Source organism: Schizosaccharomyces cryophilus (genome assembly GCF_000004155.1).
Source record: "Schizosaccharomyces cryophilus OY26 unplaced genomic scaffold supercont4.2, whole genome shotgun sequence".
Lineage (NCBI taxonomy): Eukaryota > Fungi > Ascomycota > Schizosaccharomycetes > Schizosaccharomycetales > Schizosaccharomycetaceae > Schizosaccharomyces > Schizosaccharomyces cryophilus.
In genome coordinates, this window is record NW_013185625.1 from 854,889 (window position 1) to 877,510 (window position 22,622).

A 22,622-nucleotide genomic window follows, 5' to 3' on the forward strand; every position below is an offset into this window, starting at 1 on the left:
TTTGGATTCGTTTTACTGCATTATTTCCAATAGCGTGATGCAACATTACAATAGGTAGTAAACAAATACATATGGGATTTTTTTTAATTTCGTAACAAAAAAGAAAAGCAGACGAAGCATTGCCATGAGTCCTATTACTATATACAGAGATAAAAACTTGTTAAAATGAACGCGAATTGTAGGATGGTCCATGCTTTCTGGCACTATAAAGATTTAGCGTTACAAAACTTACTATTGAACGAGGTCAGTAGCAAAAATAAAACAAAAGGAAAAAAAGAAAACGAAAACTCATGAACTTTTGTCATGTTGTATTGCCATTAATAAGGTAGACACTTTTTTTAGGGACAGAGGCTAAAAAAACTACTACAACATAAAGACACTAGATAGTGAAAGTAGAGATGCAAATATATATATATATATATATATGTTTTTTGTGAGTGCCAAAGATGAAAAAACTTCCTCGGCCTCAATAATAATTAGCAGCAAATGTATCAACCAATTCGAGAACCAGGGCCGCATTACAATGCTAATAAAAAAGAACGAATAAAACAGAAATACACAAATAAAAAGAAAAATGTTCAAAGCAGATATAACAAAACACCTCTTCATCGAATATATATAGAAGAACGAAATCAAACGAATATGTAAAGATAAATGGAAGAAATAGAAAGAGACCGATACCCAAAGATCATACTACACGCTCAAGATATTCATTCCAGAGTTCTTCACAACGGTTATCAACCCAACAACCAGCTAAATGAATCACCAAGTGACCATGCTTCCACCCCATGTCCGGCCATCCAACAGGATAAGAATTGATCATCGTCTGAGGGAGAAGCCCAATAATAGCAGCAATTTCCGGGTGGTAGCGAACAAAATAGCCAAGGAGGGCCTGCTCGTGTTCCGCTACATCATTTTCACGGAAAGACTTATCATGCCAAAGGTCCAAAAAGAGGGCCATCATGGGTGACCTGCGTACGAAAAAGCTCCCAGCATTCAAGCCATTTAAGTCTTGAGAAATTAAAAGACCCAATGTATTAACCATTTCTAAAGAGTACTCTTCAGGAGTCATCCGTTCGAGATCTTTGCTAAACGGAGAACGCATTGGCGTATTTTTGAGCAAAACCTCCTGCAACCTCCTTGGTGAAAGAATGTGCTCTTGTAGAGAGAGAGAGGTATTGAGGATCAATGCATCTTGATCAAGCCACCAAATCCACTTTGCTTGGGGATGCTTAATCATTGTTTGCAAGATTGCGGGCATTTTGGCCCATACGGGAGGGACGCTCATCTGTGATACATTTACGTATTCAAATACATAGTTGTGAGCTTTAGCATAATGAATTCGATTTTCAATGCATTGCTCAAACATATGGGGGATTTTCCCGCCGCTGGACTGTCCATCACTTGCCAGGAGAATCACAATTTCATGAGATTTTGGTTCTTGTGGGTCAGACTGACGATACTCAGCTTCATGATAGGTGATACTCTCTCCCCTCAAGTCTTGATCCAGGGGAACAACGTAGTCTTTATACGAGGAAGTAGAAGGTTGACTGAAGTAATTTTGCAGCTGGTTCAATCCATCTGAGGTGGTGAATTGATTATGAAAAACAGTAAAATAAAAAACGAATGCCAAGAGGATGACGAAAAGAAGAAAGCAGACTCTGGACAACCGCCATTGAATTTGTGCCATTTTATTCTGTTTTCATAGGATGATAGCACAAGGTCAATTAGGAAATGGCCCTTTCTGTCTGAAGGGGAAAACTTGAGAACTGTTGTTTAAAAAAAAAAACAAATAACCAAGAATTAGTTTGTTTTGGGAACAAAAGCAATTTTTAGAAGCTCTACGTGACGAAAATGAAAAGCAGGCAAAGGGTGTATTTATCACTATATGTTGGTTTTGGTCCCTTTCTAGTGAATGCGACAAAATTTCGCTTACTGTAAACAGATCAGCAAGAAAAAAATTTAAGTTTTATGAAAGAAGAAATAAAGAGGGAGAAAAATAAATGGTAGTTCAAGATAGAAATCCACAGCTTCGTCTTGGGCTCATATAGGTTAGAATAGGAATGATGAGTCAATGACTTGTCTTACAGTCACGATCATCAAGTTTAGAGAAATTCAGATGAATAATATAAAAGACCTAAGAGACTAAAAGAATCTGTGTTGGAGGGTTTTAGTTGTGTGTTGTTTGTCGTATTGACATCTTGAATTATCTGAATCTTTCAATCTAGGTGATGCACAATTTAAACCATTTTTATTTATTTTTCCTTATTTTTTTAAATTATAATGAATAGAAAAATCGTTGAATCTCATTTGCATTTGCATATCCAGTTCTTTTTATTTATTTACTTTTTGGTAGAATGACCAAAGAACGGTAAAAAACCATCCAAGAACAATTGATGAAATTAAAGCAGAAAAAGAAGATAGCTTCGAGTATTGTTTTCTCCTTAAAACCTTTCAGTGCTAGTCACCTTTGTAGCAGGAATCGTCCATTTCGTTGTAATGCTTTCGCTTGATTCATATTTTATGACCAAGAGACTTAGCAAGACAGAAGTTTGTTTATTATAATCGTGAAATTCTCCTTTTCTTAATGACTTTAGGAATCTTTAGAATCATAGCAAGTAGTCCTTGAAATTTCCTTTCTGTTTTGTTAGAGTATTAGCTCGCCGACTTTTACATCAAAAGCAGCGAGTTCTTATTATAAAAGCCCGTATTTCTCTTTAAAACGAACGTAATTTCAAACAGCAAATCCTTTCTCCTTTGCTTACAGAAAATACCAAAAACCGACACTTGATTAAAAGCAGCTGCTTCACATGCTGAATGCCATTTTCTTTTTGTTCTTTACTTTTTCTTGAAAATGAATCCAACGTTTTGAAGAAACAATCTTGGCTTGCATTTTTGAATTGTATCATATTTGCGTTCCCTCCGACAATAAACAAAAGGATTGTAGAACTTCTGAGGAAATGCAAAGTGTGTGTCATTTTTTAACTTCCAATGTATGAAAGCAAAAAGGATGATGCTCCTACTTAGAAGGTTCCTATCATTCACAAGTCTCTTCCATGGTTTTTCAGAAGAAAACCACTGAATAAAGACCTGGGACATTCAGGACCACAATTCAATAAATCTGAAAGTTTTTGTAAGACTAGAACTACTCGTTCCAATCCTTTTTTTTGATCCCGTAAATAGCAAATACAAGAATCTAAGCTCTCACCATTCGATGTTCTTACGTTTCGAAGCAGGAAATCAGATAATTCCTCAAAGTAGAAAAAAAATTCTCGGCATATCAACATCCTTGTATATTTCCAGCTGAAAGCTGCCACTAGAGATTGTATGTTTTCTTGGAATCAATCTTAGACCAAGCCTTTTCAATACCTCGTTTTCTATTGGGAGCTTTAGTATTTAATTCCATTATACAAAGCTTTTTCATTTTCCCTGGTCCATCACTCTCTCACCTGTTAAAACGGTTGGAAGACTCCAATCCATCAAATCACAGACACACATCAGCGAATTTCTTCCATCCTTTCAGAGTTGTTTCTTTTCTTCCTTTTTTTTACTTTTCTTTGTGAAATTCAACATCTCAATTGTCCTACCTGCCATTCATCTGCTTTTCTTAAAGGAATCCAGAAAGCATCCTCCTTTCTTGTACACACCACCACAACATAGCTAAGAGCTTTCTGCAAAAAGCCAACAAGATGTCGCGTTTCTCAATCGAGGGAAAGACCTTAAAACTTGACACGATCACTAAAGAAGATGAAGAAAACATCTTTTCTGCTCTCATTAAGGATGATGATCTAAAAGAAATTGTGCTTTCAGGAAACACCATCGGTCCTGAGGCTGCTAAATGGCTGGCTGAGATCATTGTAAAAAAGAAAAATTTAGAAGTTGCAGAATTCAGCGACATTTTCACTGGGCGTGTGAAAGACGAAATTCCTGAAGCCCTACGCTGTCTTTTACAAGCACTTCTTCAGTGCCCCAAGGTAAATACTGTCCGTATGAGCGACAATGCTTTTGGTCCTACTGCTCAAGAGCCTTTGGTTCATTTTATTTCCAATCACGCACCTTTAGAACACTTGTATTTGCATAACAACGGACTAGGCCCGGAAGCTGGCTCGAAAATTGCTCGTGCTTTGCAAGAGTTAGCCCGCGTAAAGAAGGAAACTCAAGCCAATCCTCTTCGATCAATAATTTGTGGTCGTAATCGTCTCGAAAATGGCAGTATGAAGGATTGGGCCGCCGCAGTTCATGCTCACAGCGGTCTCCATACCGTAAGAATGGTTCAAAACGGAATACGCCCTGAAGGTATTGAACATTTGTTAGTTGAAGGTCTTTCTTATTGCTCTGAACTTCGTATCCTTGATCTCCAAGACAACACCTTCACCCAACAAGGATCTAGTGCCTTGGCCCTGAGTCTTAGCAAATGGCCTCAACTTTGTGAACTAGGACTTAATGACTGCTTACTGTCTAATCACGGAGCCACCGCTATTGTAGATTCTCTGTCAAATCTAAAAAGCATCGGCTTGCAAGCCTTGCGCTTACAGTACAACGAGATCGAAGTAGAAGTTGTCCGTGCTTTGAAGTCTGTTATTGAGGAAAAAATTCCTGATATCTTGTTTTTGGAGCTCAACGGTAATCGCTTCTCGGAAGATGACGACGTCGTCGATGAGCTTCGTGAACTTTTTAGCAATCGGGGCCATGGTGAACTGGATGAACTAGACGATATGGAAGAATTGACGGATGAGGAAGAAGAAGAAGAAGAGGAGGAAGAGGAAGAGGGGGAAGAAAAAGAAGCTGAAGGTCCCGAAGAGAAAGCTAGAGATGTTACAGATGATGAAAATCTTGCTGAAGAACTTTCCAAAGCTCATATCTAATATCGGAGGCTTTTCCCAAAAAAATCTTTATGCGGATATGCTGTAAACATGCACATTTCATTCAGTAATTTGACCATAAAGGGTAAAGGTGGACTTACGAATGCCGCAGAAGTTATAATTGTACTTTTAACACCATTTAATTAAAGCTTCTTGAAACACCTCTACTTAGTCTCATATGTATCTTTACGCTGTTAATTTAGACTAATGGAATTGGAATCGTTTTGGAACAACATGGTAGGATTAAATAAAGGAGGTATAAGCATGAAAAGAATACAAACGGAATAAAGAGTACTCTAGGATGAACTCTAGCTTTTATGTAGTTGCCTTACAAGCAAAACTGAAAAAGACTATACACAACAACGGCCATACGTCCGTATTAGCGTCATAAAAATTCATTTTGTTGAAAGAATAAATTGTATTTCTTATTGGTTCGTCTTGTATCTCAAATTTACAGCTTTCACATTTTTTTTTTTTTTTTTTTTTTTTTTTTTTTCACGCTTTCAAAACGTTGTCTTACACCAAAAGCACTTTTCAATGTCTCTTTATGGGTAAGCCAAGCAAAAACACAGTCTATAATTCGGTACATCGATTACCAAACCCATATGAAAGGCTTCCAATAAATTTAATATATGATTTTGCTTTGCCTTTATCAGAACATTTACCGGATTCTGTATGAGTGCTAACACAACTGGGAAGTGCGTTCTAACAACATATAGGATTTGATCCATAGTCTTCAGGACTTTGCAGCGGAGTATATGATCGCAACAGGCAAAAAATCGCTTGAATCCATGGACGAAACTGCACTTTTAGGACTTGGTTGTTTAGTTACTGAGTGGATGAACGCTATGGTTTCTGAATGTTTAGAAGAATTTGAAGAGAAAGGAGAAGAGTAACGAATTTAGAATGATCTTAATGCTTGCCGTATCGCTGTTGAAACATGAGAAATTCAATGTCTCCCATACTGGATACCATTGAAGAAATTAGAATGGTAAAGATCGTTTCTCTAGTTAAAGGAAATAAACGATTAAAGTATTCTTAGTTTCTTTGTTATATCTCGCATGGACACACTTGTTATTTCAATTGCATTCCTTCGATACCAGTACAGATTCGTAATAAAAAGTGATTCACAACATCTAGGATAGAAATAGCAGGGATTAACTAGTTCATATTGAACAATAATAAAAAAACATTAACGCTTCACAAGAAGATTCCTCTCTTCCACTTGTTTCATTCAATCCTTACACTATAGGTACACGATATGATATTCTTTCAATAACCAAAAATGTATTAAATTAAGAAATATTAAAAACAAAGATCTACAAAAATGAACAAATTTTATGAAATAATAAAGAGCGAATCAGACGAGCTACACGTCAGGAATTTCTTGAGCAGGCATCGGAACCGGAGACAGATTAAAAAACGAACAAATCCAAACCCATATTACAGATAACAAAACAAATGCAAGTAGTAGGAAAAACATTGTGAAAGCCAGCATCTCTCTATACGATGTTTCTAAAACGGTTGGTATGAAAGGAGTAAAGGAAGGAACAGTAAAAGGACTTGAGGTGGTGGAAGTAGCGGTAGGAGAAACTATATGAGAAGTAAAAGAAGTAGATAGTGGGATGGGTGTAGTACTCGTTGAGTTGGGCTGTTTCTCTGTAAACGTTCCCAGTGCCCCTTCTGAGGGAAGATTTAAAGTGTCATACGGGATAGCTATAGTCAAGGAAGGATCTCGAGATTCACCCCAGAAAGCCAACTGCCAATAATTGAAACGTCCAGAACAACCATTGCTATGATCACGGACGATAAGCTTCCAACTTCCTAAAATGGGTTCTGACCAATGTTGAACAGTCATAAACGTCCATTCAGGAAATCCTTCATTATTTTGATCGTAAGGACGAAGACTAGCTAACATAGATCTAATACCAGCAGGACTTTCTAGTTCAATTGTCATTGCACCTCGACAGGTAAATGGAATTGAAACTTTAATGGTTATTTGTTCCACACCCTTAAAATTACTTTTTTCAATCATTTCTTCCGTTACTACATACTCACTGATCAACTCACTGTCGGATAGGTTTTCTGCTTTATTAATCGACTTATCGACCACGATCTGTGGACTTACAAGCCAAGTTTGGGGATTAACAAGTTGCCAATCGCTTGCGGTTTCAATAAACCGCTTCGCATCGAGTTTTCCAAAACCAAATTTGTGAGAAAATTTGAATCCAGCAGGAGTCTTTGTCCACTCAACATTCGAGGGACTATCAAATGGGATTGCCGAATGCACAGTAATATGCTGTATATCCCTCCAAGTTAGATCTGGTCGAATTGATAAAGCTAAGGCGTAGACAGCAGAAGCAAGCGGAGCAGCTGCAGATGTTCCTCCGTGACTTTTCGTGCAGGTCCCCTCTGGATTCGTTGTTGCGATCGAGTGATGAGAGCCACTACTGTAGGCAGAGACAAGCTGGGCAGCACATAGTTCGCTGTAAAAAGGAACTTGATGCTCTATGTCAACAGCGCCCACGGTAACACTGAATATACTGTTTGTGTAACCATCAAAGTTACAGTTGTCACGATAATGGCCGCCATTCCCAGAGGCAAAGACAAAAACAGAACCCAGACCATTTCTTCCGTTAATTACGCCATTCACAAGTGCGCGTCTTGTACCCAAACGAGGTGCTTCCATAGCCCTTCCATCATCTGCAGGACCCCATGAACATGAGTAAATGTGATTCGTCTGAAAACCATAATTTAATGCTTCTGACTCAACCACATCATTAATGGGAGCTGAGAGGATACGCACACCAGCTACTTTGGCTTTTGGTGCAATTCCTACACCACAAACATCATTCCAAGAAGCTGCGACTTCTCCTGCACAACGCGTACCGTGTAGGTCATCAGATAATTTAGGTAAGGGGTCAGCCATATTATCATTAAAATCCCAAGAGCCAAGGGAAGTATAAGCCGCTTGCAGATCTGGGTGACGAAAATCTATACCATCGTCAACGAAAGCTACCGTTACGTTCTCTCCTAAAATACCTGCGTCCCAGACTTCTCGCAGGTTCAAATCATGACCAGGCTTTTCATAATTAAGAATGTGCCATTGTTCCGATAAAAGTGGATCATTTAAATGAAAATGATCACGAAAGTCTTCTAGCAACTTTGTAGAATCTGTAGGCTCCTCACGCTTGTATCGCCATCTTGGGATCTGTTGTTCAAAATCCAATACGCCAAGCTCAGCATTTCTTTTTTTCAATGTAGTTTTACTAGAGTCGTTTATATTCAAGGTAAACAGGTGATGATTTTCTAAATTTCGCATAGGGCGAACATAAACAGCACCAATTGCATCAGCCGTTGAATATGGGTCAGATTTGGGATCCAAATGGACCATAAAAACATTGTTTTCGTCAATCTTGGTACCTAAAACCAAAGAAAATTGCCATATTAAGAAAAACAATGGCCCATACAGCAAAGCAAAGAGCATGGCGCTGGGACGGTGAACTGTGGGAGACACCTTTTAGGTATAAGCCCATTCTAAAGTACGGGCATTTTATATAATTTCTATCTAAAAAAGAATGAAAAGATAGTTTTAAAGAATTATCTCATTATTTTTCGCTTTGAAGATGGGCTTTGATGTGAGTTATAATATGCTAGATATCAGGAATGCACTGTATGTAAAGTGATTTCCTAAATAAAAACGACAATAGAATTTACACATATTTCTCAGTCGCTCAATTCCTAGACTCAATACATTGCCTGCAGAAATTAACTTTTACTTGTGATCACTTAATGTTAGTGAAACATTCATAGGCTGATTATTAGAGCAGACTAACAAAAAGTATTATTATGCTAGGCTAGAAACATACTATAGATGAAGGTAAGACAAGACATTCATTGTCGGATCGAGATTGTTTTAGACGAAAGCCGAGGCGTAATTCGTTACAAAAAAATGAAATTTAGCTATGGATAGTTTAGTTATTATAGCAGCAAGAAAACCTCCAATGCTGGCTGTACTTGACTCTTTAAAGCTTCATTCAGGTATAAGGAAATAACGAGGATAGTAGGCCCTGAAATAGAAAGCTCTATGAGGGTATGGGAACGGAATCTATTATTTTGTTCTTTCAAGTCGAATATTTCTAGTTTGAGACGGAATACGAACTCGAATACCATCCAAATCTTTACGTAGAATGACCTGACAACCAAGTCGACTAGTTTCTTCCAGACCGAAAGCAAGATCCAACATATCTTCTTCGTCTTCTTCGGGAGATTCCAAAAGCTCGTAATGTTCAGGATCAACAACGACATGGCACGTGGAGCACGCAACAGATCCTTCACAAGCACCCTCCAAATCAATATTGTTCGCATGGGCCAAGTCCAAAATGCTATCACCTTCATTGCCTTCAATAAGAACTTCACGTCCTTCTGGTGTCACAAAGTAGACTTTTATTCCCGTACCAGGAGCAGGCTTTTGAGCGGCTGAGTGACGCAGCATAGAAAAAGAATGGAAGGATCTTTTTTGATTCAAAACATTAGTAACCGAATCCATATTAGAAGGAGATGAAGATGAAGAGACTGGATTTATCCAACTGCGAACGTTACGGAGAGCAAATTCTGGATACAAACGCTGTAGCAACGACAAGGCGGCGGTAAGTGCAACGAGACTACCAGCTTGATGCAAGACAGCCAACGGGACAGGAACAACATGGATAAGAGTCATAATACCTAAACCAGCCTGGGCCGTCAATACACCGGTAGTTATAGAAACACTTCTAGTTAGCTTCTTTGGTAAAGCCTTCTTCTTTGACTGAACATATAAGAAGATACCACAGGCTGTTAAAAAGGTAGTAACCGCTAAGGCACGATGTTGCAATTGGACGAGACTAGGATTATCTAACATATTACGCCAGTACAAATCCGAGTTATCTTCCTTACGAGAATAACGTGCGTCAAATAGCTCTTCTTTGGTTGGAGCTAAACGTCCTTCACCCATCGTAGGGAAGGTACAGTAGATCATACCGGCATCCAAACCAGCTACAAGAGCTCCAGATAACAGAGTTGTGAGAACAAGGCCTACAAGAGAGAAAGCTCCAAACCTCAAACCCTTCATGGATTTTACGGAAGAAACCATACTATTGACTGTAGAAGATGTTCCATTTTTAAAAGCTTTTAGAAAAGAATGACGCTGAAGAATTCCGTGGCCTGTCCAGATCAATCCCACGTAGAGAGCTACTGCAGCGGCCAAATGCGTGGCTAAGCGATAATGACTAACACGTGGATGAGAGCCATCTTCAAACAATTGTTTGCTTAATCCACTTTTCACCATCCACCAACCAATGACTCCTTGCAAACCAACCAGACCAGTCAACCCAACGAGACGCCTTTTTAGCCATGGCGAGTACTTTCCTCTAGCCAACATGTAGAAGGAAGGAACAGCTATTAACAGTCCAATGCCGCGTCCCAACACTCTATGGAACCATTCCCAAAAGAAGATATGCTTGAACTCATCCACAGTCATGTGGCTATTCAGCTTTTGAAACTCTGGCGATTGCTTGTACAGATCAAACTCTTGATTCCATTGTTCATCAGTAAGGGGAGGGATAACTCCAGTTACTGGTTTCCATTCAGTAATACTTAATCCTGACTCAGTAAGGCGAGTAATACCACCAACAATTACGATGGCAAGCACCAATGCTGAAGATCCCAAAAGCCAAAAGGCGACTTTTTTGCCAGGAATATTTTCAACTTCGGTGAATGCTTGATTCGTCTTCGAGTGCGCATCTGTACCAACGCGTCGACAGGTGTTCAGGGAACCAAAATTGAACGATCTAGTTGCATTCAATTTAAAAGATGTGTTCGACTTGTTAGAAAACGGTTTGCCCAAGGAGACACGAGCTAAAATTGACTTCTGCTGTAAAAAGGATGAGCGGCAAAACGGTCTGGTAGAAAGTCCTTTTCCTGCCAATTGAAGAACGTGTCGGCTTACAGTAGGCCTCGAAAACCACAAAGGATTCATTTAAGCTTAATTTAATCCTTTTCTTGTGGATACTTTTCGATTTTGTGCTGAGTACTCGGTATCGCTTTACGTGATCTGGTGAACGGACCACTAAGCTATTATATAATGTAACATATGAAGCGTACCATTTCCAAACTGTGCATTGGTATCTCTTCTTTTTCTGTGAACCATCCTTGCCTTTCTTTGTACTTACATTTTCTATTTTTGTTTCTTTTTGTCTTTCAATAACTGCTTTTCATGGATTAGAAGCGCGCTTTACAAGAGGATTCCAATCATATAACTTTTCATATAGGATTAATAATAAATGAGAATAACAGATTAATATTAAACTATACTATACAAGAAAAACAAGCTGTGTGGAGCTCTTTCATTGAAAGTCCTGGCAGCAACATTCACAAAAGGAGTTTGAGCTTTATAAACATGTGCGTGTAAATAGCTATAACAAACTCATATAACAAAGCAAAAGTATGTACAAAAATAAAGGAATCATGAAACAACTAAAACGATAGTATCGTGAACAGATAAATGAAGTTCCGTGTAACCAATGAAAAAATCGCCATAACAAAAATACCACAAAAAAAAAAGAATAATAACAAAGCATTAATCCACACCACTAAATTACCCTTATTCCATCAAACCTTTAATCATAAAAACAGGGCTCTCCATTAAGTAGAGGCCGCCGTATTTAGATTAGGAGCCGAGGGAACCTGCCTCTCAGCATTATTGATTCTGCCATTAGAATCTAATTGCTTGCTTTTCAAAGCTTCTTGGCGGCGTTGTCGATATTCAGAAAGAGAAAGCTTTTTTGGTCCAGATGAAGGAGCAGGACCTGGTGGAGGTGCCGGTGGTGTTGAAGTTGGCGGCCCTGGTATTTTCTCTTGTCCATCACTTCGCCTTACTTCTGATTGACCTTGACCTTTCGTATTCTGTTCTAATGTCACGGAATGTACAGTCTCATAATTATCGTGTCTTCGCAATAAACTTTCGGAAAAAGAGGGCACTTCACCCTTGTCCAACAGTTCCGAAGGAGCTGTTTCTAAATGATTGTGCGGCAAAATTCCTTTGGTAGTCATTGATTTTTCCGATCGAATATTAGAGTGATTATTGAGTCCTGAGTGAGTATACTTTGGTGACGAATTGGCTACCACTTTGGTAGATTCAGAAGTACCGTTAGCTACAAGCTTTTCTTTTGTATCACGCAAACCGCTGAAAAAGCTCGATTCCGATTGCTTCATTGTTCTTGGTCTGATTAAACCATCCTCAGACGCTAAAGAATCTGAACCAATATGTGTATTTTCACCAATGGGACTTAACGATAACAAACTCATGCCATCTGTACCAATTGAGTTTCTGGAATGGTCAGCTTTTGGCGGCGACCTAATATGAATTGAGCTTCGCCTTCTTTTCGTTTGCGGACTAGGTTCCGCAGACGCCATTTTTCTTCTGTTATTGTTGATATTGTTATCTACATCAACTTTGTCCTCCTTATTGGAGAGCAAAACAGCTTCTCCTAGTGATTTTCTGCGTTCGGGACTCACTGAGGCATTAAACGAATCATAAATTTTAAAACCGTGAGGCGGAGTCAAGGGTGCGATGTCCGCAGCATTTGGTATGTCACCATCACTATGTTCATATTCTTCCAAACCTTTTCTAGACTGACTACTTTTAGGAGACAAGTCAAGTGTCTGAGGCGTATGAGACATTGAGGGTGATGGAGGCGTAGGGGAAATCGCTTTTGATTCTACCACTTCTATCTTCGCAATATGAGGGTCCGACGCAGTACTATCCTCAACTTCCATTTTTATATTGCTATTGAACTCGCCATTCTCAACTGTCTTGCTGTTCGCGCCAGATATTAGAACATCATTATCGATTTTAGGTTCGACTGTTTCCTTTAACGAAGGAGAGATAGTTCCCAGAGATTGATACTTCGCAAGCCATGATTGTTTTAAAGATTTCACAGATTGCTTTTTGTTCTCTTCAGTAGCTTCTTCTAATGGACTAGACGAAAAATTTCCATGAGATAAAGTGGAAAAGGATGTAGTATTAGAGATGGGAAGCCGAGGTTTCGCATTAGAAGCATAGCGCTGTGGAGACTTCAAAAATCTCAGAATCTTAGAAAATACACAATTACGCTTATCGGCAAAAGCACAATCAGCGTTGGAAGTTATGGAAGAAAGAATGAATAACAGGCGCTCACGTTCTTCCTTTGTAAACGAAGGAATGGGCTCATTATTTGAAAAATATTGAAACGGATGAGCTGCATCAAAAGTCCAATCTACAGTAAGCTCCGACTCTGACTCAATAGGCTTGATAGGCATTAAATAGAAAGTCGGAGTAAAAGAATCGGCTTCATTCAAACAACTAATGACGGTGCAATTCGGTTGGCAACTTCTTCGAATGAATCGAGCCTTAGAACCGGCCACGCGTGCATCGATCACTAAATCAGACTTTTTGTCAAAATAAACATGCGGCTTTGGTACACCAATTAAACAGTACTGATTTTTGGGATCTCTCTTATACTCGTGTTGAGTAAAAATTCTTCCCTTAATTTCGGTGATGGGATAGTCGGGGACTAAATATCTAGAAGTAAACAAGCCAAAGCGACTAGAGCAAAATGATTTCGGTTGAACTGAGGCCACATAGCAGGAATCATCCGTATTTTGACCAATAGCATTAGGCATATCTGAACCAGATAAAGATTTGGCGTATTTTAGGGCTTCAGCGGAATACGTATTAGATGTCAAGGGCACGTATTCTAAATGGGGTGAATATGGAATTGAGGAAGAGTAAACCACGCTTGGGTTTTGGACTTCAGGTAAGGAGGGCGATAAATGACTTAATCTTTTTCGTCTGTTGTTCGTATTTGGAACGTTTGTGGCGTCGACATGAATATTTGGTGGAGGAGGAGCTGACACAAATCCATTCGAAGGGGAAGAGGTACTATGCGGAACTTGATGGGGTGATGATACACTAGACGAAGCATGACGAGAACCAGAATGGCTACGAGCTTTCGCACTATGAGGTCGACGGCGAGAAGCAGCTTTCACATGTGTTTCTTGTTGAATTCGTTCGAGCTGTAACTGATGAGCCTTCTCAGTATCAACCGGACGTGGATGGCATTGCTCGCAAAGATAATTTTCAGGAACATTTTCCGAACTAATTTCAAAGCAAATAGCATGCTGCCAAACCTCACAGTTCTCACATTGAATAGTAAAACCATCATCATCGTCAAATGGACAAACACATCGAATTCTCCACATCCTGACAGCAAACCAGCACTGACTTAACGAAATTTTGCAGCACCTTTACTAAAACACTTGTACACCAACAAAGCACCAGCTAAGTTTAATTTTCACAGAACCCACATGAAAGATTCTTAATCGCTTTCCATATACTCTTCAATCGCGGTAAAAAATTGTACAGCAGCACTCAACCGTGATTAATCAGGCCATGCACTTAAGAAAATGCTAGTTTTCGAACAACTCTTCAATTAACTTCTCTTCATGCACGTTATGGTGGTTGTCGCAGTTTACACCCATCTTTCCGTTATTCAGCATCTTGACAAATAGTGAACTACTTTCCACCTCATAAACAGGTATGCGCAGTCCAACACAAGTACGTTATACGAAACCATATGTCAAGGATCCTTCTTAAAGGAAGAGGGATTCAAGAGAGAAAGAAGTAGATTCTGAAAGAAAAAAAAACAAAAGAAATCAATTTTTAGCATTTTGAACTCACGTTATCGACGGACCCTCTTACAGACATATCGGCTTTGTTCCCTGTGGTACTAAAGGGCGAAGGTAGAAGTTCCAGTTACACCCAAAAGTGGCAAGCCTGTTTAGCGACGCTGCTGTAGCACTCTAAACAAACAAATAAACAAACAAAAATGTCTGGAAAAAGGGAAAAATTGCTTGTACTACAATGTTAACATACAGACAATTTTTTAAATCTGTTTCAAATATCTTAAATGTCTATTACATGGTTGTTTCTACATATACGCAGTTCTTCTAGGTTTCTACTTCATGCTAGCAGAAGCCATTATTATAAGATTAAAACCAGATCCATTAAACTAACCATAATAGTTTTTTTTTTCTCAAAAAGTCCTAGACCCAAAAGGATACAAAGAAACGAACCAGCAAACAGGCCGTTGCATATATATTCTATGATTAAGTATCAAAAGGGATACAAAAAAATGAAGGAAGATAAAACGATTGACATCGTTTTAGTAAAGATGTAGAGAGACAACTTTTCCAACAGAAAAGAAATATAGCCGATGCATAAAGTTTACAAATTTGACAGGGCGCTTCAGTCCATGTCCATCTTGCCCTCGCCGCGTGACTTTTTGTTTTTGCGTTTTTTGGTAGCCGCAACGGGAATCTTGACAGCTTCGGCAGGTTCCTCGTCCATAGCATATTCCTCGTCGGAAACAACTTGAGCTTCTTGAGGCTCGCTTGGCTTCTCTTCCATGGTCTCGCGCTCGGCAAATTGGGGAACATTCTGGCCAACCAGTTTTTGAGCTTCCGCCAATTGCTGAGATTTCTTGCCGGCCATTCTCTTCTTGTAGAACATGCGTTCTCTCTTGGCGTGGATTTGTGCAGAACGTTTCATCGCGTTCAAAGTGGTAGCCACAACATTCCGGTCGTAGCGTACAGGAATGTTTCTACGAGCAGCGGAGACAGCCAATGCCTTATCATAGACCATTTCTTTGCCATGTGCTTTACGGTAAGCCTTGGTCCAAGTAACCTATCATTGTCAGTAAATACTCCTCACTAGGATAATCGCATAGAAAAGAAAGAAATTGCACATTTGCTAAGCCTTTTTTTGTTAAGCCTAACGTAGCTGAACACGTCTTGACTGCTATTCAAACATCGCTCTACTCTTTTCGCAACTGAAACACTTACCTTACGAGGATTGCGTTTCATTTTAAAGTTTTTGTGACACTTGCTACGGCAGAAACGAAAGACTTTTGAATCATTTCGAACAAACATAATTCCATGTCCAGGATAAACTGGACCGGAACAAAAGTAACAAGTATGTACCCTAAATTCTATTAGTATTCATTTTCCCTAAATTCAAAAGTACAAACCTCATATTCCCCCTTAAGAATTGCTTGTCTTTTGGGTAAGTATTTTGGCTAAGCGCAAGTAAAATTCTCTAACTCTTTCTCATACATTCCTTCTATTGCCTAGTACCTCACTAAATATAAATTAACATCCTTTAACGCACTTGTATAGACTACGTAATTTCTGACAATGGATTGGAAAGTAAACAAAAAGAATTAAGCCCTACAAAAGGGTAGAATACGATTAATAATTGTTAGAATCATAGTACTGATTAATTTCTTAATCGCTAACTTCTACTTCCTATATTCTACCGTCAAATCCATTTAGATTCGAAAAAAGATATATTACTTCCTCAATAAAGTAAATGAACCAGAATAAGCAAAACCAAAGGTTGCAAGCGATAAAGGACCCAGAATTAATTACAAAGGAATTAAACAATTGTCACTGGATCCAGAAAAGCAAAATTATAAATATTATCTTCCTAGCGGTAAAGTCAAAAAAGAGCCAGCTCAATTTTTGACTTCCCCTATTTCATAATCCTTGTTCTATCAAACAAGCCGCATATATCAACGAAAAAGAATAACTTAAACTCTTAAACCCCCAAACATGCAGATGTAATTTCAATGATAATGACAAAAAGCGAAAAGTACAACGAGTTATTATACAAGCACATAATGCAATCTATGTCTTGGTCTATGGATCAATGTGGTCCATAAAGAAATCGTCGTTGGTACGGTTGAAATCTTGGTTATGGTAATCATCATGAAACGAAGACACTGAAGAAGTTGGAGATCCTGGCTCTGTATTATAAGCTTCATCCATTTGACTGCTATCAACATAAGTAAAGCCTTTAAAGCCATTTTGAACTGTGGAAGAGAGAGGAGCGGACGTAGACATGTCACCGACAGGGACAAAATCATTAGGCACTTCTTTGTTTGTAAATTCAACGTCAAAGTTCGAAACATCAAATTCTCCTTCCACGATAGGCTTAAAAGGAGGGCTAAATCGTTTAGCGCTCAGTTCTTCCCAGTTTATATCAGCAAAAAATGAATGTCTTTTCACTTCTTCAGCATCGCCATGAGCTCCAAGCCTGTTCTTAGCATTGCGGTTTAACAATAGCTTTATTAGGTCTCTTGCTTCAGCTGAAAGTAATCCACGAGGAAACCGAACTTTTCCAAAGACAATGTTTTTATACAGTTGTTGAGTGTTCTCAGCATAAAATGGACTCCATCCGCATGTCATTTCATATAGCAAAACACCTAAAGACCAAAAATCTACCATCATATCATAACCACCTTCGTCTAGAATTACTTCAGGAGCTAGATAATCTGTAGTACCACAAAAGGTTCTCGTCGTTGATCCCACCGACAAATTAGCTTTCGACAAGCCGAAATCGCAAAGCGCAATATGTCCTTGAACATCTAAAAGTATATTCTCCGGCTTTAAGTCTCTGTACACAATACCACGTTTGTGTAGTGCTTGCAATGCTAATAATAATTCGGCGATATAAAATTTGGCACGAGCTTCTGGAAAACGGATAGATTTTTGAAGATGCCAAAATAATTCTCCACCAGCCATGTAGTCAGTTACAAGGTAGAGGTCTTTAGGTGTTTGAAAAGAAAATCGAAGTGCCACTATAAACGGTGAGTCCGCTGCTGCTGTCTGAACAAGGATATCTCGTTCACCTATAGTATGTGTAACTTCTTTACGCCGAACGATAACTTTTTTCGACAAAATCTTCATGGCATAAACGCGACGAGTATCTTTTTTCCTCACCAAATAAACTTGTCCAAAGGTTCCCTTTCCAATCAGTTTAAGCGGTTCGAAATCTTCTGGGCCATATGACTTTTTATTTAGAGGCTGAAAGACGGAACTTAACTGCACACGCAAGTCAACTAATTGAGCATATGCAGAAGAAACTTCTACACGGTTACTGTATTGCTCGTATTGATTATAATCATAACAGGGATGAATCACAGTCTTGCCAACAAAGCAATTTCCACGTGAATGATCATAGATATTTAGTTCTACCGGTAAGCGCTTTGCAACATCGAAAACCACATGAGATGGTGCCGATGGATTTGGAGTAGAAGATGTAGGACAATAACTCATAGTTGAAGTATTAAAGGTGAAATTGCTTAACATGGAAGAAGCTCGGCTCGCAGCTGCTGAGGAGTCTCGAGAAGGGATTGAAATTGCGGTATCGCGAGTTGAGGATTTCCATTTCAATGGGGGAGATACATATTCAGAAGTTCCAAATTGGATGACAAGGAATAATTGCTTAAAGGAAGTACATTCCATTGCCATAGCTGCATCAGTATGGTTTCCTTCCAACTTTAACGAATCGATTTTCAATTTCAAATAACCCGAAGGCTCGTGGTCGACTTCAGGAAGAATGTCGGAATTTTTACCACTTGGGGAATTTAACGCTTCTCTATCAACTGTGGAGGGTCCACCTGACATCAAAATATCTTCGTTTGCATCCGGAATAGCGGAACTCATTTCCATATCTTTAAATGCGCCCTTCGAAGATACATCCTTCTTCGCTCCATAGTTTCCGTCTAGTGGATGGTTCGTTTTGGCCGTCAAGGGACTTCTGCTGTATTCAGGATTTGGCACAGCCGAATTCTGATTCGAAGTTGCTTTCTTTGATAATCCAAACCAGCTTTTAGTCCATCCTTTCATGATGAGAATTCTTTCATTCAAAGCAGCAAAAAAATCGAAAAGGAATATTAGAAAAGGATAGATCCAAACAGTTAAGCTAAAACCGGCACTTTCTTGGTTAAAAAGTAGTTAAATCAAGTTGTAAACAGTCGCTGATGTCCTGAATTTGGTATGTAATTTGAATTCTTCGTGATACAGACGAAGTACTGAAATGAGAATATCGCCAGACTTATCAAATGAGTTGTTTTTTCTGAATAAATACAAAAAAAGTAGTACTTCGCTTAACTCTTCATGAAAATACGATGTGTAGACTTGCGCAATGGCTCAATTCTTTTTCATAGAAACGTTTTCCAGCAATGTCCGGATGCTTTAACTTAAACTCTTTTTCTTTAATTAAATCTCCTCTATTTCAATCCCGTTCTTTTACAGAAAAAAGTGTTCTCAGACAGAAAGAATGCCAATGGTGGTAATCCCTGGAATGTGTAAATGTAAATTGCTCAACCTAAGAAAACGAATAATGAAACACAACGACGAGACTGTTAACAAATAGTAGGAAAAGTAAATTTTTATCTAGATGCAAAAAGAAATAAAATAAACAGAAAAGAAAAGAAAAGAATAAGAACCAAGAAAATTTACTATTAAAATTGACAACTACAGGTACTTCTTGAAAATTTGATGAATCATAGCGAGAGTACCTTACTTTACCTTTGTTCAGTCAGATTAAGCATCAGGAAATCAATTTACAGGTTTCCATGCTTACATTGATTAAGACTGAATCTTTCAAATACAACTTTCACAAGAACCTTTACATTCATCCAATCCATGTAGTCATATTTATTCTCGAAAGATTAAAAAAACCTTCATCTATGAACGTTTCATGATATTTTCTCATTAACCTCTAGCATACGATGGAAGGCATGCAAAAAAAAAAGAAAGTTGCTTTTTATTAAAATATTCCATTAGTAATGCTTTGAAATAGATCATAAAGTCTCGTCCATACACTGCAGTTTGCTTTTTGAATTAGTAAATCCACAAAATCATCACATTCTTTTTCACTGAGCTGCAAGTGAAATCGTTGTAAAAGCTGTGCACTGGTATTCTCCTTTCCGCGAAAGCATGGCATTGAAGAATTATTCTGCATGACTTCAACCAAAAGTATAATCTGGTCTGCTCGCTTACGTACTGACTTGAATGCTTTTTTCATCAAAGAACGAAATTCATCAAAACGATTATCCAGAATTTCTACATAATCGGCGGTTAATTTGAATGGCGCACTCTCAAATCCGACGTTACCAGGTGTATTCGTTAATAAAAATCCAAAATCGATATGTACAACGTGACCGTCACTATCAATCAGTATGTTTCCGTTGTGTCTGTCTTTTAATTGTAATAAATATGAAATGATGCTGTAGGCAACCAAGGATTGCATAAAGTTCGTTTGGGCTTGGTAATAACGGTCAGAAGTAGGTGATCCAAAGCGCCTGATGAAATAGTCTTTGAGAGTAGCTACCCCCTTACTGGGTACTTTTCCCTGAGAAATTTCAGCTTCTTGAACTTCTCGCGTCAGATTCTTTTTTATAGAATGCACGCTAATTGCGTTCGTGATGGTCTCAATCAAACCACTACTATCTCCAGTGACCAAAATTTTCATTCGACGAACCCACACTTTTTCTTTGCTTTCCTGCCAGATTTTACGAAATGCGTGAATTAATTGACATGCAAATGTTTCTTGACGAAGATCAGCACCTGTCTTAACAATAACACTGACCAAATCCCAGTTAGGTAAATGTCCATAAGGAGAAGATTTGCGGATTCTTTCTTTCTTGGTATACCAATCTTCTTGGAAAGTTGCAGCACTCGGATCTTCCCGATCACCCTTTCTATCTTGATGTTGAGCATCCTTGTTAGAACGTAAATCCTCAGCACAAGAAATATCTACCGAAACTGGATATGTCGATGGCTCATTTAGTCGCTCTTCTTCCAGATGTTGCATGTCCAATATTATACTGGCTTTGATCCTTTCTGTTTCATCCTTTGGTCGTTTACTACCTTCAATATCAAGTTGGCTAAGCATAGTTGCAGCTGCGCGCATTCTTGTAGTTATTTCGGAAGCATACGCTTTGTTTCGGCTTGTCACAATGTGTTCGCCAGAATCTGAGAGTCTACCGGGTACTAATAGAACATTTGTGTCTTTGTGGATACTAGGAACCCGAAAAGAGGAAGTATGAATGTTGGAAACCGATTTACTCACGGAAAGATTAGGCGGGAATTGCTTGCTGACTAGTGGTGACATGCTCAAATCTCCAGCTTCGCTTTCTGATTCGGAGGCCTCTGGATGCAAGTTATCATTATAAGCTGACGTTGAATTAACATCCGTCAAATCGAACCACCGTTTCTTAATGTTCTTGTGTGAAGAAAGTTTCTGAACTTTACCGATATTATTTTTTGAATGCGGTTCGAAGCTAAGTTCTCCGGATAATACTTCCACGACAATCAGGTACGGAACACGTTCGGCGGAATTGAGAATCGTGGCTTCCTTGGGGTCAATTCTAACGATCTTATGGCTGACTTCATTATAATAAGGCCGCATAATTGGAATATTGACGTCCGCAGGGAGATTATTATTGAGCAAAGCCAGCTCAGCTCGAAGTGATGAAAGTCGTGCTAGCCGTGGGACAATAATAAGCCGAATAGAGATATCTTGCAGAGCAAACAAAAACTGAATTTCCTGTTGAAAATAATTAGAACGTAACAGACGACGCTGTTCACCAACAGAAAGAGTGCTTGAACTTTGGTAAGAATGAGTTCGAACGAGGGGAGATGGTGTTGGCCGAAGAAATTCTGAATATTGAGTATCCATAGAAGGCGCTCTTGAATTTTGAATAGTATCAAAAGAATAACGGCTCTCAGCGGATAAACGCTTTAAAACATCTGTACCTGATTCTTCAGGATCCTGCCGTGGCGCCTTGCGACCTTGAGCTATGGCTATAGGTCCTACTTTTTTCAAAAGCTCAGGAACAAGAACACCGCCAAGCATGATTCCAGAAAGTATCAATGCCGGTGCAACATTCTCTGAAATTTTTTGTTGTGATTGTAAGGAAGATGTCATAAAAACCAAAACTTGTATACGATTGTAAAGACGCTTGCATATTTTAAAAGACGTTGTACGTGGCTGTAAGCTTAAGTCTACCATATGAGCCTGTAGGTACCAAAACGTTATAAGGGAACATTGCGTGTTTTTCTCGCATTGTGCTATAATAAAATCCTCCAAAGCAACGCTTTCAGCATCCTTGTTAAGGACAAGATGACTATTGAGTTAGTAAAGGAACAATGTATATATATTTCAAACAAATGAGTAGACAGGCAAGTGCGTTTAAAAGAAAAAATCGTATTTTTATGGTATATTTTTTTTTTCTTTCTGATGTAGCACACTTTACCCATCTTTCATGTCATTGGCAAGTACATACATTAGCTGAGGGATGAAGAATTCAATTTCATCGTATGAAAATCTAATACAGTTAGGTTTCGCTCCTTGTAGTGTTTCTTTCACTTACGACGCGAGTTTTTCACACAAAAAGTGATGGATGCCAATGTTATTAGGATAGCGTGAAAGATATGCTACACATAGCTGACTTGTAAAATGAGCAGACTCAAAGAATCTTAATAATAACTCCTAAAAAAGACAATTAGCTTCTCTTCATTTTCTTCACTAAAACCTTACATTTCCCGAATTTGAAGATGGCATTCTGTGGATTTCAGAAGCTTCATGTACATCATCCGTAATACGGTACAGACTTTCCTAATTATATTTAATAACTATGCTCATTCAATTTTCTTTCCAAAATCTCGGGTTTCCAACGAAACCGTCCTTGCTCTTAGTTTGTTGAAGAGTAACTCTCGTGGTCTCAACTTGTGTATATTGGGAAGGGAGAGACAGTTCACCCATGTGTAAACAAAAGAAGTATGAAACTATGGAAGTTTGGAATTATGAATATTGTAAAGGAATGTTTTTCA

The 22,622-nt window shown here is 38.6% G+C and overlaps 9 protein-coding genes across 9 annotated transcripts; 2 read left to right on the forward strand and 7 right to left on the reverse strand.

Moving 5' to 3' along the window:
* Window positions 1–466: 466 nt before the first annotated feature.
* On the reverse strand, window positions 467–1,690 carry SPOG_01929 (alpha-1,2-galactosyltransferase Gmh3; the record flags this gene model as incomplete). Its single annotated transcript, XM_013167033.1, has 2 exons — window positions 467–526; window positions 695–1,690. 2 exons carry the CDS (start codon window positions 1,688–1,690, stop codon window positions 467–469), a joined length of 1,056 nt encoding a protein of 351 aa, XP_013022487.1.
* Window positions 1,691–2,676: 986 nt separating this feature from the next.
* On the forward strand, window positions 2,677–5,317 carry SPOG_01930 (ran GAP Rna1). The gene has a single exon (XM_013167034.1). The coding sequence runs from the start codon at window positions 3,690–3,692 to the stop codon at window positions 4,863–4,865; it is 1,176 nt and encodes a 391-aa protein (XP_013022488.1). The 5' UTR covers window positions 2,677–3,689; the 3' UTR covers window positions 4,866–5,317.
* A 51-nt stretch (window positions 5,318–5,368) lies between these two features.
* Window positions 5,369–6,079, forward strand: SPOG_01931 (RNA polymerase I upstream activation factor complex subunit Rrn10). Its single transcript, XM_013167035.1, has 2 exons — window positions 5,369–5,535; window positions 5,582–6,079. Exons 1-2 carry the CDS (start codon window positions 5,410–5,412, stop codon window positions 5,756–5,758), a joined length of 303 nt encoding a protein of 100 aa, XP_013022489.1. The 5' UTR covers window positions 5,369–5,409; the 3' UTR covers window positions 5,759–6,079.
* Window positions 6,080–6,116: 37 nt separating this feature from the next.
* Window positions 6,117–8,358, reverse strand: SPOG_01932 (kexin). The gene has a single exon (XM_013167036.1). It carries the CDS (start codon window positions 8,347–8,349, stop codon window positions 6,232–6,234), a length of 2,118 nt encoding a protein of 705 aa, XP_013022490.1. The 5' UTR covers window positions 8,350–8,358; the 3' UTR covers window positions 6,117–6,231.
* A 615-nt stretch (window positions 8,359–8,973) lies between these two features.
* Window positions 8,974–10,878, reverse strand: SPOG_01933 (type I ferredoxin Etp1/cytochrome oxidase cofactor Cox15; the record flags this gene model as incomplete). The annotated part of the gene is made up of 2 exons (XM_013167037.1): window positions 8,974–10,773; window positions 10,849–10,878. The coding sequence occupies 2 exons, from the start codon at window positions 10,876–10,878 to the stop codon at window positions 8,974–8,976; spliced, it is 1,830 nt and encodes a 609-aa protein (XP_013022491.1).
* A 665-nt stretch (window positions 10,879–11,543) lies between these two features.
* SPOG_01934 (histone lysine methyltransferase Set3) lies at window positions 11,544–14,141 on the reverse strand (the record flags this gene model as incomplete). The annotated part of the gene is made up of 2 exons (XM_013167038.1): window positions 11,544–12,974; window positions 13,005–14,141. 2 exons carry the CDS (start codon window positions 14,139–14,141, stop codon window positions 11,544–11,546), a joined length of 2,568 nt encoding a protein of 855 aa, XP_013022492.1.
* Window positions 14,142–14,900: 759 nt separating this feature from the next.
* On the reverse strand, window positions 14,901–16,021 carry SPOG_01935 (60S ribosomal protein). The gene is made up of 3 exons (XM_013167039.1): window positions 15,968–16,021; window positions 15,783–15,921; window positions 14,901–15,624 (listed from the first exon to the last, which is right to left on the reverse strand). The coding sequence occupies exons 1-3, from the start codon at window positions 15,970–15,972 to the stop codon at window positions 15,187–15,189; spliced, it is 582 nt and encodes a 193-aa protein (XP_013022493.1). The 5' UTR covers window positions 15,973–16,021; the 3' UTR covers window positions 14,901–15,186.
* Window positions 16,022–16,120: 99 nt separating this feature from the next.
* SPOG_01936 (AGC/AKT protein kinase Sck2) lies at window positions 16,121–19,141 on the reverse strand. The gene has a single exon (XM_013167040.1). The coding sequence runs from the start codon at window positions 18,627–18,629 to the stop codon at window positions 16,638–16,640; it is 1,992 nt and encodes a 663-aa protein (XP_013022494.1). The 5' UTR covers window positions 18,630–19,141; the 3' UTR covers window positions 16,121–16,637.
* A 280-nt stretch (window positions 19,142–19,421) lies between these two features.
* On the reverse strand, window positions 19,422–22,590 carry SPOG_01937 (phosphatidylinositol kinase Pik1). Its single transcript, XM_013167041.1, has 4 exons — window positions 22,330–22,590; window positions 22,163–22,281; window positions 22,076–22,117; window positions 19,422–21,916 (listed from the first exon to the last, which is right to left on the reverse strand). Exons 1-4 carry the CDS (start codon window positions 22,351–22,353, stop codon window positions 19,555–19,557), a joined length of 2,547 nt encoding a protein of 848 aa, XP_013022495.1. The 5' UTR covers window positions 22,354–22,590; the 3' UTR covers window positions 19,422–19,554.
* Between the last annotated feature and the right edge of the window lie 32 nt (window positions 22,591–22,622).

Bases quoted from the DNA above. Each gene is read 5' to 3' on its own strand.
- SPOG_01937 (XM_013167041.1), bottom strand. From the start codon at position 22,353: ATGCCATCTTCAAATTCGGGAAAT. The intron at 22,118-22,162 runs GTAAGTGAAAGA...TAACTGTATTAG, and splicing joins TTGTGTGAAAAACTCGCGTC to ATTTTCATACGATGAAATTG. The intron at 21,917-22,075 runs GTATGTACTTGC...CTAACTCAATAG, and splicing joins TTCTTCATCCCTCAGCTAAT to TCATCTTGTCCTTAACAAGG.
- SPOG_01930 (XM_013167034.1), top strand. From the start codon at position 3,690: ATGTCGCGTTTCTCAATCGAGGGAAAGACCTTAAAACTTGACACGATC.
- SPOG_01936 (XM_013167040.1), bottom strand. From the start codon at position 18,629: ATGAAAGGATGGACTAAAAGCTGGTTTGGATTATCAAAGAAAGCAACT.
- SPOG_01935 (XM_013167039.1), bottom strand. The intron at 15,625-15,782 runs GTAAGTGTTTCA...TGACAATGATAG, and splicing joins TGAAACGCAATCCTCGTAAG to GTTACTTGGACCAAGGCTTA.
- SPOG_01931 (XM_013167035.1), top strand. From the start codon at position 5,410: ATGGGTAAGCCAAGCAAAAACACAGTCTATAATTCGGTACATCGATTA. The intron at 5,536-5,581 runs GTATGAGTGCTA...AACAACATATAG, and splicing joins CAGAACATTTACCGGATTCT to GATTTGATCCATAGTCTTCA.
- SPOG_01932 (XM_013167036.1), bottom strand. From the start codon at position 8,349: ATGCTCTTTGCTTTGCTGTATGGGCCATTGTTTTTCTTAATATGGCAA.